Source organism: Pyxicephalus adspersus, chromosome 8 (assembly GCF_032062135.1).
Source record: "Pyxicephalus adspersus chromosome 8, UCB_Pads_2.0, whole genome shotgun sequence".
In the NCBI taxonomy this organism is placed as follows: domain Eukaryota; kingdom Metazoa; phylum Chordata; class Amphibia; order Anura; family Pyxicephalidae; genus Pyxicephalus; species Pyxicephalus adspersus.
The window spans coordinates 61,040,907-61,066,206 of NC_092865.1; the positions used below are offsets into that span (position 1 = coordinate 61,040,907).

Here is a 25,300-nt window from a genome sequence, read left to right on the forward strand (position 1 = left end):
GTGTTGCCCCTGGGCTTGATACATACAGGCTGATTTTCAAGTTTATTCTGTTAAAATGATTGGATCTGAAGGTAAAATACATTTAAAAGTATGATGTAAGTCATGATGTATGTATGAACGATATATACTTTCACACGAATGATCAGATTAAATTTAAGCAGGTTTATTTTCTATCCAAAAAAACAACTAGAAAGGCAGAATGTTGCAGATATTTGTACAATGTTTCGGGACTTCTGTCTGATTGAATACCATAAAATGGAACTAGTAGCGTGTCTTCCCCTATGCACAAGACCTAACTCTTTTCTAACAGACTTTCTGTCTTGGCACATATATAGCAATGAATGCATTGGGGATAATTATGTTTGGAGGTAACCCGTGCCTCCTTAAAGGGACATAGAAAGTTGGCACATAACAATGGCAGCTAAAGACCTCCAGCCTTTGCAGCAAAACAGCAAGCAAAAAGGCAGATGTGTCAACCAATTAATTCCTAGCTTTTAAGGTGCACATTGAATCCTTTTTTTAGAATGGCCTGTTCTTTTGTTCAGGTGAGTGGGTGCCTGGTAGTGAAGTGTAGATTACTCAGTAAGGATAATGACAACAAAATAATGACTGGTACATTAAATTTCAGTGTCAGGATCTCAGGTCCTTGTTTCACAGAGATCCTCTGCCCCAAAATGTTACATGGAAATACAATGTCGTGATTTCAGTACAGGAAGGCAACTTATGCAAACACAGTTATGATCTATGCTGATCAATCAAGCCTGTATTGTAGTGGTTTAGACAAACACAGCATCTCTATATATTTACCATTGCTTCCGCAAACATCCCATCCATATCCCATTTCACACCAAAGGCAAAAAATAGATAGGATCGGACAGAATTTTACATTTTTTTGTGGAGTGCCATAATTATAGGTGGGTACCTTAGGGTCACACTAGCAATCCTGTGCTGCCAGGATCTATATACAGGGTAAACAGAACAGGAAAAATACTCACCCACTTCCATGTGTCATTGCCAGATAGCTAAATGAGCAAGACGTGGCACCCTTGCTGACAGGTATGAGTGAGGGAATGGCATCTCATACAGACATGGGGGAGACTTTTGGAAGTAGGTATTTTCTTTGCAGTTTCAGGATTATCTCCAGTGACAGGATTGCTAGTGTGCCGTGGCCCTTATAATGGGCATTATTTTTAAATTTCCAAACAGATCTGTTCACAAAGCAATTAAGCACTCTATACTTTACCTAGTATACTATACTACTATATAGTATACTACCGGTATACTATATCTACACTACAAAAATGGGCAATACTGACTTTTTTTCTTGCATAAATGGTAATAAATGTGGTTTGTGCCCCTGTTAGTACATGACTTAGCATTAGGCAAGGTATGGTAAAACCCTGTGAAGCTTGGTCATGAATTCTGAAAGGTGTAGGTATGCCATACAGTATCAACATACCACAACAGCAGGGCTCTAATGTATTATTGTAATGCTAAAAGCTTTAGCTGTGTGAATTGGAAGGGGGCGTATTGCAGTAATGCTTCAGTAAAGACAGATGGTACTTACATCATACGTTTTCTTCCTGAAAGCCAGGACACAGTCATCAAGATTTTTTTTTCTCTGCATCTGGTCATAAAGAATGCCTGTGAAAATAATAAAAATAATTGTATTTATTTTGGTATTATTATGTTTATTTGTTTTGAATGGTCAAGATTAAAAAAATAAAAGTATAAAAACTTGTTTTGTTTGTTATGATATTTTCATTTATAGCCAGAAGGGGGAAATCTGGGTTACTTTTTACAGAAGGACTGTAGTTTGCTGCTTTGTTGGAAAAAGCCCATTATTTGCTGAGATTTATGGCTCATTATTACACGGTATTTATATAGTACTTTACAAAGTCCATAGTCTTGTCACAAGCTGCCCATTAAGTGGGCTCACAATCGAATGTACAGTCTAAGGTCAATTTTTTTAGGAAGCCAAATAACCTAATTACCTGTTCTTAGAATTTGGGAGGAAACCTGAGTCTGCAAACACAGGGGGAACCTGCAAACTCCATGCAGATGCCATCCTGGCTGGGATTAAAACCTCTGAGCTATTGTGCTGCTCAGCTCAGGCTTGATTACACACACATGCACAGCTGCATTAATCAGAGGAAAGACTTCTCCCCAACTCTCCATGCCTATACCGATAAAGGAGTATATAGACTTTTAAAGAGAGAGAGTGGCAGTTTAAAAGCTATGAGTTACTGTAGTTTTTTCTTTTTACAAAACTCATAATGCTCTGTGCATTTTTTTTTATAAAACAAGCTCATATATACATAGAAAATAAGCAAGTTTTAGAAACAGCAAAAATTACAGGGGAAAAATCCAAATAATTATAGTTTCCTATTAAACCACAGACTCCGCTATACATACAGAATATACTGCCTCACCCAACTTGCACTCAGAAGCAATAATACACAATCTAGAGCATATTTTGCCCATACACAATCATTACCAGATCTAACAATCATTTTTTACGCTGCAAAGCTCAAGTATGATACTAATAATCACCTTGGCACTGATATCACCACTGGTATAGGTTAGGTCCAAAAAAATGTTACCACACATCACCAGCATAGCTGCCAAATTTCCCTAAATTAAAGGGACTGTTCATCATTTAAAACCAAATCCCCCTGTCCTTTCTTTTCATACTCAGCTGTCCCTTTTTTTGGTCTGATGCATAAACTTCTATTACAATGTACTATATACCAGCCAGTGTGATACTGTTATACTGTTATATAAAATAACATATTTTGCATTTGGTATTTCAGAAGTACCAAGGACAATTAATGGTAAAAAGATCTTGAGGTTTAACCAATCATTTTAACATATCACATATGCTCCGTATGTCACAGGAGATGGCAAGGGTGTGTTCTTTGCCTACATACTACATGTGCTAAAAGGGATCCCTAAAACTTGGAAGGTGTGCATAAAGCCCCCTATAGATGTCTAATGGAAGTCAGATGTCTAAAGACGTCAAAGTATTGTTTCTAGAAACAATCATTTGTGATAATTTCCAGTGACAGAAGAATGAACGAGCACTGTACACACACCACCATTTTGTTCTATGGAGAGGAGAGGGGAGAAGACAAGCGAACGCCACCACCACTGTACCTTCCTCCATGTAACAAGAAGTCATTCCAGATTTGTCTTGCATCAATTTGCCATAACAGTTTGATAAACAATGTTAGGGGATTGCCGTACACATTTTTTTCACCACCGATAAGCACAACTCATCACTGAGATTGGGAACTTTTGCAATATAAACAAAAGGGTATTTTATATTTTTGTAAACTTTTTCTCTAGTATGAAGGTGTCCAAATGCACTTGTTCTAGGAAGCTTTATTTAGATGTTCATGTAGTAACCGTGAGATGGTGCAGCATGGGCTATATTTTATAATCTTACATTCATTTTTGGGATTACATGTGACAATATTAACACTCTGACAATACCATGAGACTAGAAAATTAGTGGTCAACTTTAGGAAACATTTTTATAAGCTAAATCCATTATCAAAAGCATAACTAAAAGCATGATCAATGTAAAACTGGAACCCTCATACATCTCTAAGAAACATTCTTTTGCTGTACTGTATATCTTTGAAGTTGCGCCTTTTTATTAACACTCAGAGAAGTTTCACCTTTTCACACAACTGAACTTCTATTCCTGGAACTTGAAGGCAGTACCTCTTATGTAGGAAACCTTTGCTTTATAGAAAGCATTCTCTTATTTTATTGGTACTAGCCTGACTTAAAATATTGTGAGAAACAGAAATTCTTATAAGAATGGATTTCTACTGAAAATAGGAAAAGTGAACATTGCAGTCTTTAACCGCCTATGTGTTCATGCTGCCTCTAGACACAGGTTTATGTGGTGAAAAAATGTAAAGTGATGTGACAACCTAAAGTAAATCTGCACCCAGACTATGGGCAATAAACAATTCACATATTTTGTAAAGCGGAACTAAACCGAAAAATAAAAAAACAATCACACTATTAATCCTGCAGATCCCTCGATTGCACTGGACCTTTCCTCAATTGAGTCTTGCAATGTCAATCGGGTGGGTACAGATGAAGCGCCGGGAGCCACTGTCTTAAGTCTTCTTCTTCTGCCTACGTCACCTAATCTCACACTGCGCAGGTGAGGTCGGGTGATGTAGCCGCTGTAAAGGTGAAACAAAAGAGCTGATCTCACTGCGCATGTGAAAGATTGGCATCTCTTTCCCCTCAGTGTAGGAAAATTCCCCTTCTGCACATGGGCAATCTCGAGCATGTGCAGAAAGAACAGCTAGGAGCCTCCTGGGATGTGTGACGTAGGTAGCCCAGGAGGCTCTACGCACCCATTCTGTCTTGATAAATGCTGTTTTTTGAACAAAGTGTGCTACATTAAATGTGTTACATATGTTACAATGTGTTACATTTAAAAAAAATATATATTATATATTTATAATATATATATAATATAATAATATATTATAATATTTTTACTTTATATAAAAGGTTCTAAAGGTCCTAAAAGAGATTCTGAAACCGGGTTTGAGTTGGTTTCTAACAGCTTAGAATCATTTTCTGGCTGTTTATATTACTGGACTGCCAGCCTGTCAAGTTTCTGTTTTCATAGAAAAACCCACACTGCCTGTATTGTGATCTTTGAAAATCAACTTAATTATAATGCTGGAGAGTTGGATGAAGTCCTGTTACTAATATCATTATTAAACAGTGTTTATATAGCGTGTAACATATTACGCAGCTCTGTAGAATAAATAGGGGTTGCAAATGACAGCCAGATACTAACAATGACACAGGAGGAAGAGAGGACCCTGCCCCGAAGAGCTTCCAGAGGTCTTGTTTTAAAGTGTTTTGTGCCTATTCAGAATCTGTAAATACTTTAGTATGTATTATCTGGACATGCCTTATTAGGTGTATTTAAATGTAAAAATAATAAATTAGCCAAATACTTATCCTGTATGTTTTTTTTTATTCCTGCCATAAGTGCATGAAAAAAACACCCACACTTACTCCTATAGATTGGGTTTTTTACTTTTTTTTACCCTAAAGGAACCCTTTAAATAATTTCTAGGCCCTGGGAAAGCCCTCTTTTTCATAGGAGGTCTGAATAAAGAAATGTCTCTTACATCGGTGATCAGTATGCCGTCCTTACAGACAAAATAAATTATACCATGATACTTATTTGATAAGGGCCTATTGTAATACATTTTTAGATATTCCTCACAGTTATTCAACAACCTATTTTACAAAATCCCAAAAGCAGAATGTGCAGGAAAGTAATATAGGTAAAAAAATAGATATATATATATAGATTTCTCAATTGCCCTAATCCTTAGCAATTCTTGGATATGGTACAAAGCTGTCAGTCAGCCAAAAACTTCTCGCCCACCAGCCTGGCTATATATACATATGTGTGTGTGTATGTGTATATATATATATATATATATATATATATTTATTTATTAAGCGGCTTCCCAATGGCATGTAATTATTCTTGTTGCCATGGCAATGGACCTATACTGAGCAGTATTATGAGAACAAGTTGTACCTTGGCATGTATAAACTGCTGACAGTCGACTGAAAAGCCTTTCACAAACATAGCTGCCGATCAGACCTTCACTTCTGTTTATTTACTGTCACTTTTGGTACTGGATACCGCCATCGAGTTTTAACATTTTACCAAGTAAAGCTCTGTCCTCTCACATTCCTTCCAGATTTATATTTTGGGAAACACAGAATTCAGTTTGCTGTATATTTCTAAGAATTAATTTTTTTTTGGAAAAGACACCCAAGGGGACAACAGCTGGGGAAATGTCCAATAATACCAGTTACTGTCCATAGTGTTATAGACATGGGGGGGTGCTTATGACATTATAAAAATAAAATGTTTGCCTGTCAGTGGTATTATGTGCATGCCATTGTTGGTAATATCTACCTGATGTTGTTAATATCTACACGTTGTTCTTAATGCACCCACCAACTTCAACTTGGCCCTGCTCCACCTTCACTTGCTCATGCCCACTAATAACACCCCCAAACAAAATTAGCCTCAGGTCACTACAAAAGTTGCCAGATATGCTGCCTGGCTCTCTTCATAGCTACAATAAGGTAAGGCAATGTACACACATAGGATAATAATGACATCGGGGGACTGCTGTACACATCAGACATGTGTACGTAGCCTAAGTAAGATTACCCAGCAACCCAGAGAAAGAAAATCTGGTACTTGCAGTATTCCCGGGTGAAAATAAAGGGCAAATACCTAGGAAAAGAAACCTATTCATGTTGAAGGACTGGTAATCTCCAATATGTTACATTTTGAGTTTGGATTTAGATTGACTTTATAATTGAGCTATGTCAAGAATCCTTGTGTTTCCTGAAGCATTTTGTTTCTTACAGTGGTTTCAGTCCATCAGTATATGTGATTGAACAAACACTTTACGGTTTGGATGTCAAGAATAAGGGAATCAAGAATTTCACAAGAAAAATAAAATACATGTGCAAAGAGAAACATGTGTACTTTCTACTGTGTACTTGTTAAAGAGAGGTTTGACTTGTTTTTAAATCAAGATAATAGCACTGTTATTGTGGAAGTGTTGTTGTAAGAGTTTAAAATCCAAACATAGGATAGTATCCAGAATAATACCACTATTGTTAAGTGCTTTCCAAAGGAGAATGTATCATTTTCTTTCTTTTTTTCTGCATTTATTACTAAAGGTCCCTTGACACTATTGCACTGCAATAACATGTACAATAGTAACACTATTGCAACACGTGGCAATGTGTGTTTCACATGCAGCTGCAATGCGATTAAGTCCTTTCTGAGTTGCACCCCATGCCGCCTTCTAAAAGCACTTATGTTGGCATTTACCAAATCCATTAAAAAAATGATTGACGCATAACTGGAACCCTCTCATATCTCACACAATACTCCTTTGCATGTAAAACAATTAGGCTGCCTTTAAAGCACAGCATAAAATGTGGACTCCTAATATATTGATTTTTCAGTTTTATTTTTGTACTGGTGGGAAGTTTAAAAAAAAACACTTTGCAGATATATTGCAGTACTTTTCATTTAGCAAGTATATCATTGCAGCTGTAAAAATATACAACTTGATGATTGGTTCCGCCCTCTCTCCTAGCTAGTGCTGGGCTTTCTATTAGCATAACACAATATTTTTTCAAGCCAAGTGTCATGGATTTACTTTGTAATAAATGTTTATTATTAAGGCAAGCCCCCCCCACCTTTCCAACCCCACCTTTTATTTTGCTTCCTGTTTCTCCATTTGGGCATTGGTAGCAAAGAAAACACCTTGCTTTCTGATTACAACATTCTTCTTGGAAACTGAACAAGCACTGGCACATGAGGGCAGCAAAATCCAGCAGACCTCTGAAAGTTCCAAATCGGATCTTAGTCTGACTGCATGTCCGCTCTTCTATTGGCTGAACAAGGTGTCCGGGAATTAGTAAAGGTGAATATATGATGAAATAAAGGGACAATTTGACACATATAGAAGTGGTGACATTCTACAAAGTACAATGCTTTGTTCTTGTGCCTACCCCAAATTAGACAAGAAAAAGAAAGAGAAATCTGAGAATTTGTATTATACAACCAAAGTGATAATAATAGTAAAGTGCAAAACATAGCTAAATACAGTGGATTATGTATTAGAAAGAAAGACAGCCCCAGATAAAAATCTTTGGGGTTAACACCTGTCAACTATACAATAACTGCCTATATAGGTAATAATTGCATTACAGTACATCTCAAGCCCGACACGTTTCACCAATAAGGCTTCTTCAGGGGATGCACTGAGATTGCAACAAGGTATTAGACAACAGATATATATCGCAGAGGTGAGATACGTATCAGAGTTTATAAGTTGCAAATATTGACATGAGAGGTGTGCTTGAAGTGCAAAGAAGAGTGAGATCAAAAATTACGATGTGTGTTCTGCAATCATGCTGACAAGCGCGTGTGCTGACACAGCAGGGCTTATAGACGGGGCAGCACATATTTTATCTGTGCTGTGCGCGTTTAGGAAAGGCATTGGTTTACTTAAAAATATTTTATACAAATAGGTCACTCACAATATATAATGATTTAAAAAGTATACCTACCTCTTCCATAATTTTTGTATTGCAGGGTTGATGTCACCATCCTTCATACGAGATCCTGTGGAACGCTCAGTAACCTAACTTTTCACCAGATGATGCTCCAGCACAGTGCAGAATTCCTTCTCCTAAAATTTGGGCTACTCCAGAATCTCAGCCAGGATGGTAGCATCACCCTCATCTGGACAAGTTATTTCTTTATTGTAATGCACTGTTTTGGTATGGGGAAAGGGGCTGTTGGGAAATAAGCAGACCTTAGTTGAGACAAGGTCATGCAAGTTCCCTTTAAAACAATACCAAGCTTTTCATAATATCAGTTTACAGATTAGGTGGGACCAGGTAATTATTTGTCTTCTTGCAATACAAATGAAAATATTCATCCAAGACAAACTCTGATTGTACACAGCACTGTTTTTTCGTATCTTAGAACGTTATGTTTCTTGTGATAGGACACATCAACCAAAGCATGGTTGACACAAAGCCAGTGTGATTACAGGCTGAATTCTTGACAAAGGAAGCTTTTGTCTAGGACACACCTTGATGTTTACGTTGATCTCATGCCAGCCTACTATAAACCTTTCAATTACAAAGTTACCAGCATTGGATTTAGGTAAATGCCATTAGGGTATTCCCTATAGTGACTTGGATTAGAAGCAGTAAAATGACTCTGGTCCTTTACCTATTGCCAAGTATATATTGGCATTGAGTAAGATCAAAGGACTAATCACCAACAAATTTTTTGTATTGTTTTTTTTAAGTCCCCCGCAGCATAAAAAATTGTCCTCTGGAGTAATTCCTTTCATCCACTAGATGTCCTTAGTATGGCCTTAGTATTCCAGGTCATTACACCCAAAAGACTGGGAACATCCTGTAAGTTCGGAGAGTGGTTACACCCCTGAAGGGTGTCAATACTTTTTTTCACCCCCCAGGCAGGTGTTATGGAATAACTCAGGGAATGGAATTTAAATGATCCCTGGTCTTTACCAAAGCACCCTGCAAGGGGTGATGGACCAGTGAACTTAGTGGCACTGGACTACTTTGCTGCTGGGAGATCACCAGATCATAGACACATGTTGAATATGCGTGTGCACATATGTACATGTGCATATGACCGGGAGTGCACATAAAGTCCCATAGGAGTCTGTGCATGCTTAGCTGCATATCTTCCTGAGCAACAACTAATGAACAATGGGCAAATGAAATGGTAATAATTATAATTCACAGCTCCATGTGAGCCCCACACACTGCATCATTAAGCACCATCCAGTGACAGAGAAGTGGCACAGACGCAGGACCCAAAAAATAGGGCCATAGAAAAATCCACTGCAAAGAGGCAACTGGGAGAAAAAAAGGTTTCAATGAGAATTTCACCCCTAACATTATACTTAAAGTGTACTTAAACTCTGAATTTTTATTTTACATAAAGGGGTAGAAAACCCTTTATTGTAAAATTCAAACTCTCATTTTGTATTGGATTGAACACAAACTCCTGTATCCAATCCAATACAAAATGAGAGTTTGAATTTACCAATTACATACTTTGTATTTATTTTGAATTATTTTGTATTGGATTGGATACTGGAGTTTGTATTCAATCCAATAAAAAATGTGTTTGAATGACTTTCAATTTGAATTTCCCGCACACGCGCCGACGTACACGCTACGTACACGTTGCCGAAATGTTACGTAGAATGTCCATAGACTCAATATACTTCTTTATTTGCTTCCTTTTTGTCTGTTAAATTGACCATGAAAAGTGTTTAGCTATGCAATTAGCCCACAAAAATAGACCTGGCAATCCTGAAATTCAATGAGGTGCTGTATTGAGCTGATATTGCTGCACTGAAATCTCCAGCAGTGTTATCAGCCCTGTGTAAGGTGTCTGTGACCTACAGGACTCCCAGCTGTGTTAAGGAGATAGAGAGGGAGTAGTCCTGTAGTCCCAACATATTTCCTTTCCTAGGGTGACAACATTGCTCATCCATAAATTGCAGTGTCCCTAGTATGGTACATGTATTATTTAAAGCAGCGCTCACCAACCAGTGGTCCGCAAAAAAATGTGGGTGGTGCACAGAAAAATGTGGACATTATTTGCAATTTTTATATTTTAATAATATTAAAACAAAATAAAGATTCTAATAAATTCTTATATTCTGATTGACAATTTTCGCCTTTATATTACACTAAATTCAAAAACCGTACTACAGATGAAAAAACAAGGGAGGCGCAGCGTGACGTCAGTGTAATATTAAGTTGTATAAGGGAACCATTGCCGAGCCGTACGCTTCAGTATTGTTTCCACCATTACACCAGTCACCCCGCTCCGAGAATACCGATTCTCATCTGATTGTTTTATTTTATTTGTTTATTTCTCAGATGCTCTTTTAGGTAAGTATGACCTTAACGGTGTATTTTCTTTACCTGTTATATTTAATGGCATCAAATAGTTTGACTTTTAAAAATTATCTTTTCTTGTTTGGTCTTAGATTGGAATGAAATAAACCCATCATGAGTGAGAAAAAGCAAACAAATATTTTGCATTTCTTTAGTAATACCAAAGATAATACAACTAATGATAATAGTAACAATAGTAATACTTCACTTACCCTGAGCTGATCAATGAATCAGAGCCGCCACAGTCCTTGTCAGGACCAGCAGGAAAGGAAGGCTACATGGAAGTGCCAAACCCTACAAATTTAGGTTGGGGCATTACTGGGAAAATAAAAGAGCTTGGTGACCCCTGGGCACTGAGAGAAGAGGAACCCTGCATGGAGCATTGCGTGATGCAGCTAATGGTGGGCGTGGCAATTGCTCTAATAGTAGGAGGGGCTTAATGAGGAGTACATAAGATGCATACACAGTGCACATATGTGCTTTCATTACGGTGCCAGAAGCGAGAGTATCACACACAAATAAAACTCAATTAATATTAAAAATTAATATTAAAAATTAAAGTCAAAACTTTTCTGTAGCACATTTATCATATCAGTGTGTACTGAAAAACTTACCTGAAGTAGTTAACAATCCTTGCTTTCACTTTCTTGTGGGCTTCTTTGAAAGGAATTGGGCTGGGGTTGTCATCATTACATTAATACATGGGCAAAAAATAAGGAGGTTGCCGTGCAACAGGTGTCATAAAAAGAAAATGGCCGACAGTAAAAACAGAACACTGCTGACAGGAAAGGGTGAGGTACTCGACGTTAATGTTAAGCCAGGCTGAGAGAGGTTCATTTTAAATAATTGAAATTAAAATGGCCGATCCTCATTCCTTTAATTCTGTCTTTTACACCTCCTTTTATATGTGTCATAGTCACTTTAACAAAACTGACCTCGTTATTTACTTTTAAAAGGCAGAATTTCAGTCAGGAATCCCTTAGGCTTAACAATATCAATTCTTTAACCACACAATTTTGTGGCTGTGCTGTTCCCAGAAGCCCACATGAGGTAAATAATTGAACGCAAAAGTACATATTATGTTAATTTAAAAAAAAATATTAAAAAGTTCATATTTTTAGATATAATAAAGCTCTACTTTTAGGTAAATTTGTCATTTTTGCCCATTCAGTAAAAACTCACCAAACCCTGCATCCTCTAATATCAGGTAAGCCCTGTGAGAGCTCCATCCAAGCCCTGTGAGAGCTCCAGTCTGACCCCATGTGACAGTGTCTGAGCTTTGTGCGTTTCTTCCTCTTTGAGTGACACCCGGCTCCCTACACATGCACGGTCTGGAGCCGGTAAATTTAGTGGTCCGCCGGTCCGAAAAACTTGGTGACCACTGCTCCATTGCATCAGATGTAAAATATCTGCCCATGTGTACCCAAACTTACTTTAATCAAAGTCTAAAAGCCAAATCCTCCAGATAACTCAGGTAATACAGTGGCTCAGTGGTTAGCCCTCGGGCCTTTGTAGTGCTAGGTCCCAGGTTCAAATCCTCTCAAAAATGTAGCCTGTTTCCCTAAAAATAAGACACTGTCTTATATTATATTTTGCTCCAAAAAAGGCACTAGGTCACTAGCTTACTTTCAGCGGATGTCCTATTTTTTCATAAACAACAATTGACATTTATTCTTTAACAAAAAAATCAATATTTATTCAAATATAGTCATGTCATCACATTCTGGAATATCATCATAACTCTCCAAACCCTGAATTCCATCACAAATTTGTGACTCCATTTCTTTTAGATCAGAGGTCCCAAACCTCCAGTCTGCGGCCCACTAGGTGGCTGTCTGACAGGTGGGCCGCGGCTATGGCTGGTGCACCCCACTTGGGGAGGGCACACCAGCCAGATCCGCAGGCCATGTCTCCTGGACACATCGCAGATGGCAGGTTGTGTATCTGGATCATGCTCAGACCTGGTTCTGGCATCGTGATGTCACTATGGGGGAAGTTTCTTCCCCTTTGAGTGACACATGGCTCCCTGCGCATGCGCAATCCACAGTCCGTGCATTTAGTGCTCCGAGACCTGCAAAAGGTTGGCAACCACTACTTTAGAGCCATTGGCCCCAATTTTTCATGTCTAGCAATAGCGATTTCCTTAAATGAACACCTCTTGCCCATGTATTTATATATATTGTAGTTTATTCTCAGGGAAACAGGGTACCTGCAAGGAGTTTGCATGTTCTCCCCGTGTTTCCGTGGGTTTCCTCCCACATTCCAAAAACATGCAGGTAGGTTGTCTTCTCTCAATTGACCCTAAATTGTATTAAGACATATGACTGATGTAGGGAAATTATTGTGAGCCCCTTTGAGGGACAGTTAGTGACATGACTATGGCACGACATGACTATATAAACACTATGTAATAATATTAACACGCACAATGTGCAACTGCATGGGCACATACAAGGGGGGTGGGTGGGCGAATTACTAAAACAAATGAGCTGTTACCTTTTAAAGTGGTAAATATTCACTTAGCTTACGCTACGTTGTTTGAAAGAGTCTTTCGTTAATCGTTCAATGCATGAATGAGCGCTGTACATACAGCATCAATCTACTCTATGGAGAGGGGAATTTGATGGAGTGGCACCCCGCTGTGCTCTCTCCCCTTCACTTTCATTACAATCGTCCCTCATCCATGTATCCGCCAGGATGGTTGTTCAGACGATGAGCGCTGTACACACGCCAGATTTTATTATCGTACAAGAACAATCGCACGTGTGTATATAGCCTTAGTGCAGGGGTGTCCAAACGTTTTGCAAAGAGAGCCAGATTTGGTGAGGTGAAAATGTGTGGGGGGCGGCCATTCAGCAGGTGCGGGTCCCGCACAGCACATGCCCACCAGGGTGACGTGAGGGATTTCCTATGCATGGAGTCTGTTGTCAGTGCAGGTTCCGAGCACGTTCTTGGAATCAGAGTGGGGGTGGTCCGTGCGGGTGGCCACTATATTGATGATAGGGATTCCCTGTGCACACATAATATGCCACGTCGAGTAGCGGTCTGATAATTGCAAGGCGCTTGAATAACTCTAAAAAAATATAAAATAAGTTTTTTGTGTATTTTATACTCTGATCAACAGTGCTGGTGGGCCGCATATTATTGATTTTATGACAGAGGCTGTGGAAATCTGAACATGGGCCGCAACTGGCTGCCGGGCCGGACTTTGCCCATGAATGCAGTAATAGTTCACTCCGCAAAGAATAACAATGTGAAAACAGGATTGTTCCTTGTAAAGGATCAGATGGTTAAAGTCAGCAAAGCTTCATCATATTTATTAAATAAAGTCTCCTTCTCAAGGAGATAAATCACTCTGCAGCCTATATTCCTTTAGTAAATCAGTGTCAATGCACACCTGTGATAAGGAATGATAGAAAGCAGAATGATCTGCACACTGAGTGGGCGCACAATTGTCATGCAGCTTGGAAAGGTGCAATGTTCTGCACGGATTGTGTGGGCTCCTAATCCTGCAATATTGCAGAGTCCCAGAGAAATGGTTTTGTTGGAGCTGAATGCTATCAGCAGGGGAGGACTCTATCCTATACAGTAGCACCGTCACGTGACTGCCTAGCTCTCATGAAAAGATCTCGCACAAGTGAGCGCTTTGCAGTTCCATATCAATGACCGAGCACACGGCTGCAGGGCTGGAGGCAGGCAGAGCCAGAGATCCATAGATCGCAAGAAAATCGGGCTACAGCCATGTCACAAAGGTGGTTCGACCGGGTTAGGGTACCTGACTCTGCAGGGACTGGGGTGCACAGAGCTATGCTGGTCAAGTCTGGTAAGCAAATGTTTCTATTCCTCCTATAACCTGGAATATGTTTGTGCCATGCTGGCCACCCACGTTAAATCATTCTTATTACTCGTTTCATGTAGATCTGATACACATGTGGCTTGGTGTGTATGATTGCTGTAACATGTATTACTTTACACTGTCAGACACGTGCACATTATAAGGATTATAAACTGGAAACATTTGTAAGAAAACCCCACACTTGCATCAGATAAGAAAAGAAATGTTTTTAGGTTTTTGCTGTCTTTAGTTCATTTATTCTGATGGGTAGTTTTCTTATTGAAAACATCATCACACTGCAATTAAGAGAGAGGATTTATTAATTGGAAATACAATTTGTGTATAACAAGTGTGGGGGAATGTATGAGTTCCTGTGATCTGAATTGGTTTCATTTAGGTTTGGTACTTGGATTGCTACAATCCTATACTGCTGCCTAATATTAACCCCAAACCCCTTCTTTTTTGTTGGTGCCTAACCTTAACCCTTTCTGTCCTAGTGCCTCAGTTTAACCATTTCATCCTAGTGCCCTTCACTTATTCCAACCTGGCACCCAATCTTAACTCACCTACGTACACGCGTGCAATAATTATCCTAGGAAACAAACGATTAAGGACCGATCGGCCGATAATGGTTAATAAAAAAAGTGCACAACGAATGAGGAATGTCAATGGAAATAAACAACTGTCCCGGTGGATCTGATTGAGCGACGATCGTTCGCTACCTGTTATGTGTACGGTCGTTTAGTGATCGTGGATGGTTCTGTGATACACTTTCTCCTGTTCATGTCACTTCCTGCATCGCCTAAAAAATTGTATCTAGTGTGTGTACATTATTAGTGGATTATTTTTGAACAATCGTATCATTACAGCACGATCGTTCAAAGTAATCGTGAATAATCATTGATTGGTCGCTAATCGCTCGCTTTCTAATGACAATTATTGCATGTGTGTACCTAGCCTAACCAGTGCCTGAACTAACCACAAGATAACTCCCCAGACCTTAACCCCCAAGGATTCCTTACCTTCCAGGAAGCAAAATAAAGGTAAAAACATAACCCTTAAGGTCTTTTACTTTCCTGATAGCAAAATCTAAGGATTAGCAGAATACAAAGAACCCAACCAAGGGTCACCTGCTTTCAGGTAGAAAAATATGAAGAACCTAATCTTAGCTGTTTCATTAAAAGTTCTTCACAGTGGTAGATATAGCGGTCTAACATTGGGCCCCTGTGCAGAACTAACATGGGGGTCCCCATGCTGAACTGACTTTGGGGACCCTGTTGGCTGAGGAAGGTCCGGGGTCACTTTTCACTTTCCTATGTTTGCTTCTGGTTCTCTATATAGCAAAATCTAATTAGTAGCAGAACATGAGAGAATACTTTATCCAGTATGTGGAAGATTCAGCTGTCAGTCAATACCCACCCACATCTTGTGTTATCCAGCAGGTAGTAGTGACTGACAACTGCACTTCATACATTCAGTTCTGAGAGTAATTATCGTGTTCACAGACCCCTATCAGATCTGTGTTTGCTATCATCATATCAAGACAAGCAAAGAGATTCAATCTGATTGTTTTCAATAATTGCACTTTACATATAGTATTATTATTGTTCTTTGACTGTTTTATTTAGGTCTGGTGGGGTTATCCTCAGAAGATATCCCCATCTTAAAAAGGTTTATGTGCTGGCTATGTCTTTGTGCTTTCAGCTCAGTAAAGGTGATTAAACATATCACAATGAGTGCTTGGGGTTTGCATGTTCTCCCCATGTTTGCGTGGGTTTCCCTTGTCTGCGTGGGTGTCCTCCGGGTACTCCGGTTTCCTCCCATATTCCAAAAACATGCAGTTAGGTTAGTTGGCTTCTCCCTAAAAAAATGACCTTAGACTACATTAAAAACATATGATTATGGTAAGACATTAGATTGTGAGCTCCTTTGAGGGACAGCTAGTGACATGACTATGGACCTTGTACAGTGCTGCATAATATGTAGGTGCTATATAAATACTGTGTAATAATAATAATAATAAAGCATGATAAATGCCATACAGTCATACTGGATGGAACTCATTGCTTTGTTTTGTTGCCGCTTGAAGCTGAACTCAGGTCAGCCTTTGAAGCTCACCTGCAGGCAACAGTTGGCCTTCCTGCTACAATCCTCCAACCCATCCTGTGTGGTATTGTGTCTTATCTTGTGAAGAATTATACACCTACCAAAATCCAAAGAAGTTGCCCAGGTCCCTTAACAGTGCCTTTCCAGGGGCTGGAGGATCGCTAATACAACACTGCATATGCAGCGTTCACCTACTGTCCCCAGCAGCAGGGTAGACACTTCTGTGGATTCTTAGATGACCCCAATTTAGGAAGTGCCATGTACACTTGAAGAAGGACCCCACTTGATTTAAACATAGAGAGCAAAAAAGACTTGGAACTGGAGTGTCATGTGACTACGACGTTACACGAGCGATAAAAACATTTATATTATTTTATTTAAAAGCCAGCAATTAGTTAACGTGGGATGGATTCAGTTTGCTGTGTGCTAAAATATTTTTACTCAGGCATTCCTCCTTTTTACTGTATATTAGGGTCTAATGTATGTTAAATTTGGGCATTTTAAAAGAAGTTAACTTAATTAATCCCTGGCTTCTGCAGAATCCTTAATGGATGAGTGGCACCCCAAAACTGTTTCCTTTTACAGTCATATGGCCATCCCCCCCCCCCCCCCCATGTCATCCTATACAATGTAGGTTGGACTGTGGGTGTATAGAGGGCACTGCTACATTTTGGGACTGGAGCTAAGCTTTTGGTATTTCATTCTCAGATACGGTGTGAATGTACCACAAATTTAAATTACAGAAAATATTTAAAAAACCTTATTGTGTAGGTTGGGATTGTTTTTTAAGGCTGATACTCATGGTGAGTGTTCTAACAATTACATCTAAATACAGAAAGCTTTTGGCATATTGTAATTTTATAATGGATATTATGAAATCATTGTGTATATATGTGTGTGGTGAACTTGTTTACAGTCGCTATGGCTAATTAATCCTACTTCTGAGATGGACGTTGTCAGAACAGGAATATGGGAGCAGCCATTATTGACTTGTTTTTGAAGTTGTAGGCTGCAGAGCTGTCAACCTTATCTTGCTTTGCTACTTAGTGAGTTATAGGCCTAGAAATGTATATGAGGCTTCCCTAAACCTGTAACCAAGCAATGACGGAATGAGAAGGATGACAACCTCCTAATGACATCCTGACAAAGAAGCCGGCAAATTTCATATTTTTGTCCTAAAAAGTTCCTTTACAGATGTTTCTGTTTAGCGCACAGGGTACAACGTAATGGCCCTGATTTATTAAAGCTCCCCAGGGCTAGAGAATATACACTTTCATCAGTGATGCTGGGTGATCCAGGAAACCCGGAATGGATCTGGTCCAGAATTCAAAACATTTGCTAGCAAATAGCAAATGACTTTGAAGAAATCCAAGGTCTGCTTGGTCTTACTTTGTAGAAATTCCAGGTCTGCTGGATCACCCAGTTTCACTGATGAAAGTGTATCCTCTCCAGCCTTTAATAGAACTTTAATAAATCAGTTCATTAGGAAGTACAGAGTAATCTTTAAAATTGTGTTTTGAGATTGTCCTCCAGCTTGCATATGGAGATGTAGTCCCTTCAATTTCATAAACCTTAGAAGTTTGGAACCTGACTTCCTGAACAAGAAGGATTCGCAGGATTTTGAGTACCCACTTTCAATAGTTACTTTTATGAAGGACCTAAAGTCTGAAATTTTTCTTTTACAAATATTGTTTTTTCCCATTTTCCATTTATATGAATATGTATAACAGAGAACAGATTTGTAATGAAGCAGGGAGAGCTCTGTGATTGGAGGAGATCAGGTCATGTGCTCTATTCGCGAAACAGTGCAGCCATATCACTACTGTTTTAATTTAAAAATTAAATTATAGGTGTGTGTCCCCTACAAATTAACAGATCTTGTAATTGTAGGCAAGGTCCACCTCAGTTATGGTCGTTTTGTTGCTCTGATTAATAGATCTGCAGCTTGAAAGTACCAGTTGAAAAGCTCATTTTTCTGCTGTGCCAATTACTAGGCCTGGTATACAATTTAAGAGGATTTCAAAGTATCCTTTATCCAAAAAATGGTGCCACATCCCACATGGCAATGTATAAGTATAGGGGATAAGTATAGCAGAAAACAATTACTAGGCCTGGCATTTCCACTTTTTCCTAAATCAGCAAGATGATGGGGTCTCTTTAACATGAAAAAAATGATGAAGTCAATTGAAGTAGCAAGGGTGGGTCATTCACCTACCTAAACTTAAAAGTTCTCCCCTTGCTCTCTAAAATTAGGAGGTATGGGATTACCTTGACTTGAATGTTCGGAGAGCACTTTGTCTTTTCCTGTAGAAAAGACCTTTGAGGTCACTCCAATATTCACTGTAAAACTATCTGAGCAATTTTCTGTTTCGTACTTAAACCTATTTAAATTGCTTTTTTGGCTTGTTATAGAAGACTTGTTGCTTCTTAGAGGGGAGGCACTGAGCCGGGGAGAGGGGGCTGAGTCAGGCCCTGGTTTGTAGTATGTTTTATACATTAATGGTAAGATCCTCTTGTCATAATTCCACGTAGAAGATTTGGGTGTCCCCTTTCCCTCTTGTATACCAAATCATATTAAGTGACAACATTCTCTTTTGTAGATACTTGGTAGTCTGAACATGTAGACAACTAATGCCACAACCACACAAGACTGGTAAGCAAGAACAGAGGGTAATAAAAGGCCAAATATTTGGAAATATCCTGTGTATCTAAAACAAAAACAAAAATAACAAAAAATAAACATGTATGTGTGTATATATATATATATATATATATATATATAACATTTTATTTTATTTTTTGTTTTAGATACACAGGATATTTCCAAATATTTGGCCTTTTATTACCCTCTGTTTTTGCTTTCCTCAACAGACACCTCATACAACCTCACAACTATCATCAGTCCTGTAATAATTGTGATAACACAAGCAATTATCCTGTGACTGATACATAGACATGCAGCTTATTCCAAGACATTTGGGGTCAGCATGGAGTAAGGACATCACCAATGCTCAGAGTTTTACTGTGCTGCTTTTATTGGCTTTAAAGCACATTTTTCTGGTTATCTTTGCATCTCAATAGGATCAGGCGTGGTGTTTGTTTTGGTTCAGTGCTGAAGGCTTTAAACCGACATTGCTGTAGTAGTCATCCAAATGTCATGGATGCTTTTCTCTTCCTGTAATCCCTGTATGTAACAGTATGTAATCTGTGGGAATGTCATCTGGGATAAAAGGTCGGATAAATCAGATTTGAGCCAATATTAGCAGGTAGAATCACCTTTATTTTTCTGTAGTCGTTTCCTTGCTTATCTTTTTCATTATTTCCAAGGTTAGCTTGGTAAAAAATTAGGGGGATCTTGTAAGGTGAATCACATGCTTCTCCAAACCTCAGAGTATCGAAATTAATTTTATTGTTCCCGATGGATGAATATAATTTTATTTATAAAAACTGTATGTCACAGTGAGAAGTGCAAAGCCTGCCAGCATCTATGGCGGTGGCAATCAGTTGGAAGTTCCGTTATGAGTAGCATTAAGTTGCTTTTGATTGATTGCAATCGATTGGAGTATTTTTAGGTCTCATGACGCCAACGCTGCATTTTCAATTAGAATGCATGTAGTTGCGTTTGAAAAGAATGACTAAATTTGACCTGCTGATGCTTTGAATTACAAAGAAATGTAATTCAAAGCACGTTAACAGCAACTCCTGAGTTTTCATGTGTACTGGTCCATCAAAGTCAATTGGTGACCTATGAATGACACACAACACAAATGCAGGAAAACACTGAAGAAGAGTCCTCTATATGATCATAACATAGATTCAATGTAACCCAAACACACACAAGTTGAGTAAATGTATGTGTTCATAGACATAATGATTTTATTGCATTTAGTGTCAGACAGTTTATTAGCGCTCTCCTATCAGTATCAGGTCATGTCCTGATTGTATCAATGTGAAACATCAGACATTACAAAAGTAAACAGTGTTGTATGTGGGCTGAACCAGTAGAGATAACTGGGAAAACCCCATTAGTACAGAAGGAGCTTTATTACAGTAAGGCAAGGGGCACTTGGTCTGTAAATAGAGAAGCAGCAAAAAATATCACAGATCATGCAATATTCTCCCCATATTTTTTTCAGGGTGGGTGGAAAGAAGCTGTAGGTGGGTGGCCGTTCCCAGTATTGTGACCCAATTTATCAAAAACCGCCGGGTGGTTACTGAAAAGTGCTGGGTGGTGCACCCAGATAAAAGGAGCCAGGGAGAACACTGTCATGAAATAGAATGCATCACCACTGATACTGGAGAAACCAAGGGAAAAATAAATGCATTATCTGGAAACAGACCCAAGGGAACTTAAACTAAAAAGTAGGGATTCACCACTACCATTGGTTCAAGAAAAATTTTGTAATAAATCCTTACTTATTATGGACCTTCTTATCATAATGTGCTGTATGATTGGCAGGGTTAAAGGGCCAATAAGGGGGCTTTTGATATAGTCAGCCCACTCATTAAACATGGAGAGCAAGGAGTTACTGATTGAGGAAAATCATCAAGAAAAGCTAGCATAGACAATTGAGAAATTGTACTAAAATTCTCATTGCTAGTTCTTTGGGCAAGAATCCCTAATTAAACTCTAAATAGAAATAAAAAAGAGGAGTTCTACTTTAAAAAGCTGGCCTGTTGTTGGTGCACAGTTTTGTGTCGCCTGACTAATCAGACCCATCTCTCTTTCTTGGTATGGACCTTCCTGCAGTATTAGAAGCCATCATTTGCACAGACTATCCCAAAATAGCAAAGGCTCTAATAACTATATAATGAGCCAATTTTATATAACTGTCCATGATTTGCATCCAGAACTTCATATAGTTGTGATGTTCTGGTGTTTACATTCCACCATACAGCGGACTTTTCTATGTGTTTGTTCAGGGTGGAAAAGCCCTTAACCACCTGAGCGTTACACTGAGGTCTAGATTTCTGTACCAAAAGTGATCCACTGTTTTTCATGAAATTTTTTTTTAAATTGTAGACCTGTAACTTACAGAAATATGTCCGAACAGGGGTTCTAGTACCGGTAGATAATATGAATATAAAAAATGTATTTACTTTTATTTTTTTTTATTTTTTTGTATTGGATTGGATACTGGAGTTTGTATTCAATCCAATACAAAATGAGCGTTTGAATTTACCAGTTATGTACTTTGTATTAATTTTATATTATTTTGTATTGGATTGGATACGCAAGTTTGTATCCAATCAAATACAAAATATAAATTTGAATTTCCAAGTTATTTACTTTTATTTTATTTTTTTTTATTTTTTGTGTTGGATTGGATACGCAAGTTTATATCCAATCAAATACAAAATATAAATTTGAATTTCCAAGTTATTTACTTTTATTTTATTTTTTTTTATTTTTTGTATTGGATTGGATACAGGAGTTTGGAGGACGACGCTGGAATAGGAAAACGACGCTGGAATAGGAAAACGACGCTGGATGTGCACAGCGGGACCATGGAGGTAAGGATGTGACAAAAATACGGGCTTAACCATCCTAGCCATTTTTTTTTTGCCCGTACGAATGTCGGGCTTAACGGCTAGGTGGTTAAGGAAACAGCTATCTTAAACTACAAATTACCCCTACCCACTGTTACAATGTAAGTTTCACTAAGGATTATGAAAGCTTATTTTGTATACAAGATAACATCAGCCCAGATAAGGGCACATATTTCTAGGTTTCTGCTTGAGAAGTGGAAGAACAGGTATTTGCAGACCTGGCTCAGCCACATGAAACATTTGTTTACTTTGTTATATTATTTGTTTTCTAACCTTATGTTTCTTAATACATTTCCAGTTCTGTAAAAAAAAAAATTTTTTTAAAACAAAGGCTACGTACACACGTCAGATGATTATCATCCAATAATCGCCTCAGGGCTATCGGATGAGAATCTGGTCTGTGTACAGTGCTCATCTGAGATCGTTCATAGATCGTTTGTCCTGGCGGATCCATGAACAGTGAATGATCATACTTCAAGTGAAGGGAAGGGAGGGGGTGCCGCTCCTTTGTTCCCCCCTTCGCAATAGAGCAAAACGGTGCTGTATGTACAGTGCTCGTTCAGTCTTTAGTCATTGGAAAGGATTGTGAAAGATTGTGAAAGGAACGTGTGTATGTAGCCTAACAGAATCACTTTCAGATTATTTTCAAAAGCACCTCTTTTATCAGACGGTGGACATCTCTAGGACACATATGCCCTAGGACTCATAAACAGTTACTGCATAATACTAAATACATGATAATAATAATACATAATACTAAATAATGCTAAAGCTTCGCACACACATCAGATAATAGTTGCCCGAGATAAAAAGTCATGTTTGCTTTGGATGAAAATCTGACATGAGTACAGTGGTCCCCAACATCATTTATCAATCTGCCCTGGCAGGCTGATAAAAAACAAAAATAATTGGAAATGACCGCTGTTCATCTCCATGGAGGAGAGCACAGCAGGATGTCGGTCACTCGTTCTCCCCCTCCCTTCTCTATAGAACTGAATAGTGCTGTGTGTATCATTGGAAATGATCTAAAAAGATTGTTTCCAGTGGGAATTCTCTGATATCTATGGAGGGATATTAGGTGTTAAAGCTGAACTCCAGGCAAGCAGCTAAATACATTCAATACATATATTGATATTGTCATAAAATGTGATTTGTAAATGTATGGCACCTGATATATCATCAAGGCATCCCTGCTAGACAACACATTCACATCCCAGAACTCCAGCAGCAGCATCTTGGCCCAGAACATACTGCAAACTGCTGATTGGATACTAAAGAAGCTAGGACCATCATTCTGCTCTCTCCTGCCAGCATATGTGAACTGCAGGAACAAATGATTGGTTCTTAGTACTGTCCCTCCCACTTCCAGGATGCTTATATAAAGACAGATTCAGGTTCTTACTTTTAAAATACATGTAAAGAGTGACGAGTAAAAATATATAGAGAGTGATGGGCTACATGATATTTCCATTGTATAAATCTGAAACCCAGATAGAGATTTCCTTTGAATAAGGTTATGTGTTCCACATGTAATTATTAATAAAAAGGATTTATATAGCGGCAACATATTATACAGCACTGTACATTAAATAGGGGTTTCAAATGACAGACAGGTACCGACAGTGACAGAGGTGGAGGAGAGGACCCTGCCCCGAAGAGCTTACAATCTTGGAGGTGGGGGAAGTATCACACAATGGGCCTAATTTATTAAAGCTCTCCAAAGCTAGAGAGGATACATTTTCATTAGCTGGGTGAGCCAGCAAACCTAGAATGGACCTGGTCCAGCATTCAAAACAATTTCAAAACAAAAAGCAATAATTTTGAAAAAATCCATTCCAGGTTTGCTGGATCACCCAGCTACACTGATAAAAGTGTATCATCTCCAGACCTGAAAAGCTTTAGAAAATCAGGCCTAATAGGAGGGGGGATATGGAATGGTGGGAAGTAGTGAGAGTTTAAATCCTGGACTTTCCTGTCCCATAGATATACAAAATTACTCACCTTTGTCCAAGTATAACAAATGCACTCCATAGCATTACATAAATAATTCCATATGCTCCAAACGCATTTATCACTGATTAATAATTAAAAGTGGCACTTTGACTGAATATCAGTTCTGTGTAGAAATAAGGTCTTTGAAGGTCTAATACAGTGTTGTTGTTTAAATCGACTTCTTAATTAGTTTTCCCAAGTCACATTCCGCTCATTCTTTCTTTCCACACTAAGTACACTAGACAAGTAAATATGAATTGCTGCCAGAACTTTATTAGATTTGTAGGTGTGGTTAGGAAAAGCACAGATCTCCGTATCAGGAACATATTAGACCTTAAGTTCACGGACTTATCAAAACTGAGATACAAAGAATGTGATATTATACATTTATTAAAAGGTTGTTATATGTAGTATGTGATATTCCTTGAAGATCATTTCTTTGTATTTGCACAAAATTGCTTCCTTTTCGAAATGGTGTAAGTTCTAAGGTTCTAAGTTCTTTCTAAGGATTTTAGGGTGCAGCACTGCGCATCTCTTCCCAACAATGTTAAAATGAAGTTCTAGGCAAAAGTGAAGCAAATCAGTGAGCTGGTAATATTATTCGGTATACTGTTAATCACAAACTCATATAACGTAGCTCAATCTGAGATTTGTGTTATCCATTGCAACAAAAATACATGGAATACCTAAAGCCTGTGCTGTGCAATTTTCTATTTCTATGTTCTTTATAGTACCAATTATTTCAAACATCCAAGATAGATTTTAACTTGATTAATGGTTAAAAGAAAAAATATTTTTTTTTTACAACAATCTCTTTGTATGCTAGAGACTGCAAGGGGCTTATGGGTGGTGTGTTTGGGAACCATTCCCATTTCAGACCTTTTATTTTAATTGGTGCATACCCTTAAAACAATAGCTCACTGTTTCATTTACCCAATTCCTGCATATCCCTGTGTATCATGTAGACATATATACAAATATACAAATATTGCTCCATCCGACTTGGCAAGGCTTGGGCACACGTCAAATGATCTTGAAATATTATAAATGTAAATCTTAGGTAAAGTATATGTCCATTGGTGGTGTAGAAGCATTCAACTTTGCAAAAACGTGATAACTTGATTTGCTTTTGGTGCAAATATGACACGCTGGACTAAAATGAAAGAAAATACCTTTCTGTATGCAGTACAAAGCAACAACTTTGCCTTACAATCCTCATCCCCAGTGGACACGGTACACACCTTACCTATACCACCC

General features: G+C 38.4%; 1 protein-coding gene across 3 annotated transcripts in view; it reads left to right on the forward strand.

The window, feature by feature from the left end:
* Positions 1 to 25,300, forward strand: part of FAM107A (family with sequence similarity 107 member A) — an 83,338-nt gene that overhangs the window by 34,755 nt on the left and 23,283 nt on the right. Inside the window, exon 3 of one of the 3 annotated variants that reach the window (XM_072420869.1) lies at positions 8,198 to 8,331. The exons of 1 other annotated variant lie outside the window; for it this stretch is intronic. In XM_072420869.1, coding sequence (XP_072276970.1) covers positions 8,262 to 8,331 — 70 coding nt within the window. In that variant the 5' untranslated portion in view covers positions 8,198 to 8,261. Of the gene's footprint in view, positions 1 to 8,197; positions 8,332 to 14,150; positions 14,384 to 25,300 lie in introns of those variants that run through there. One more of the 3 variants, XM_072420868.1, reaches the window with a different exon arrangement.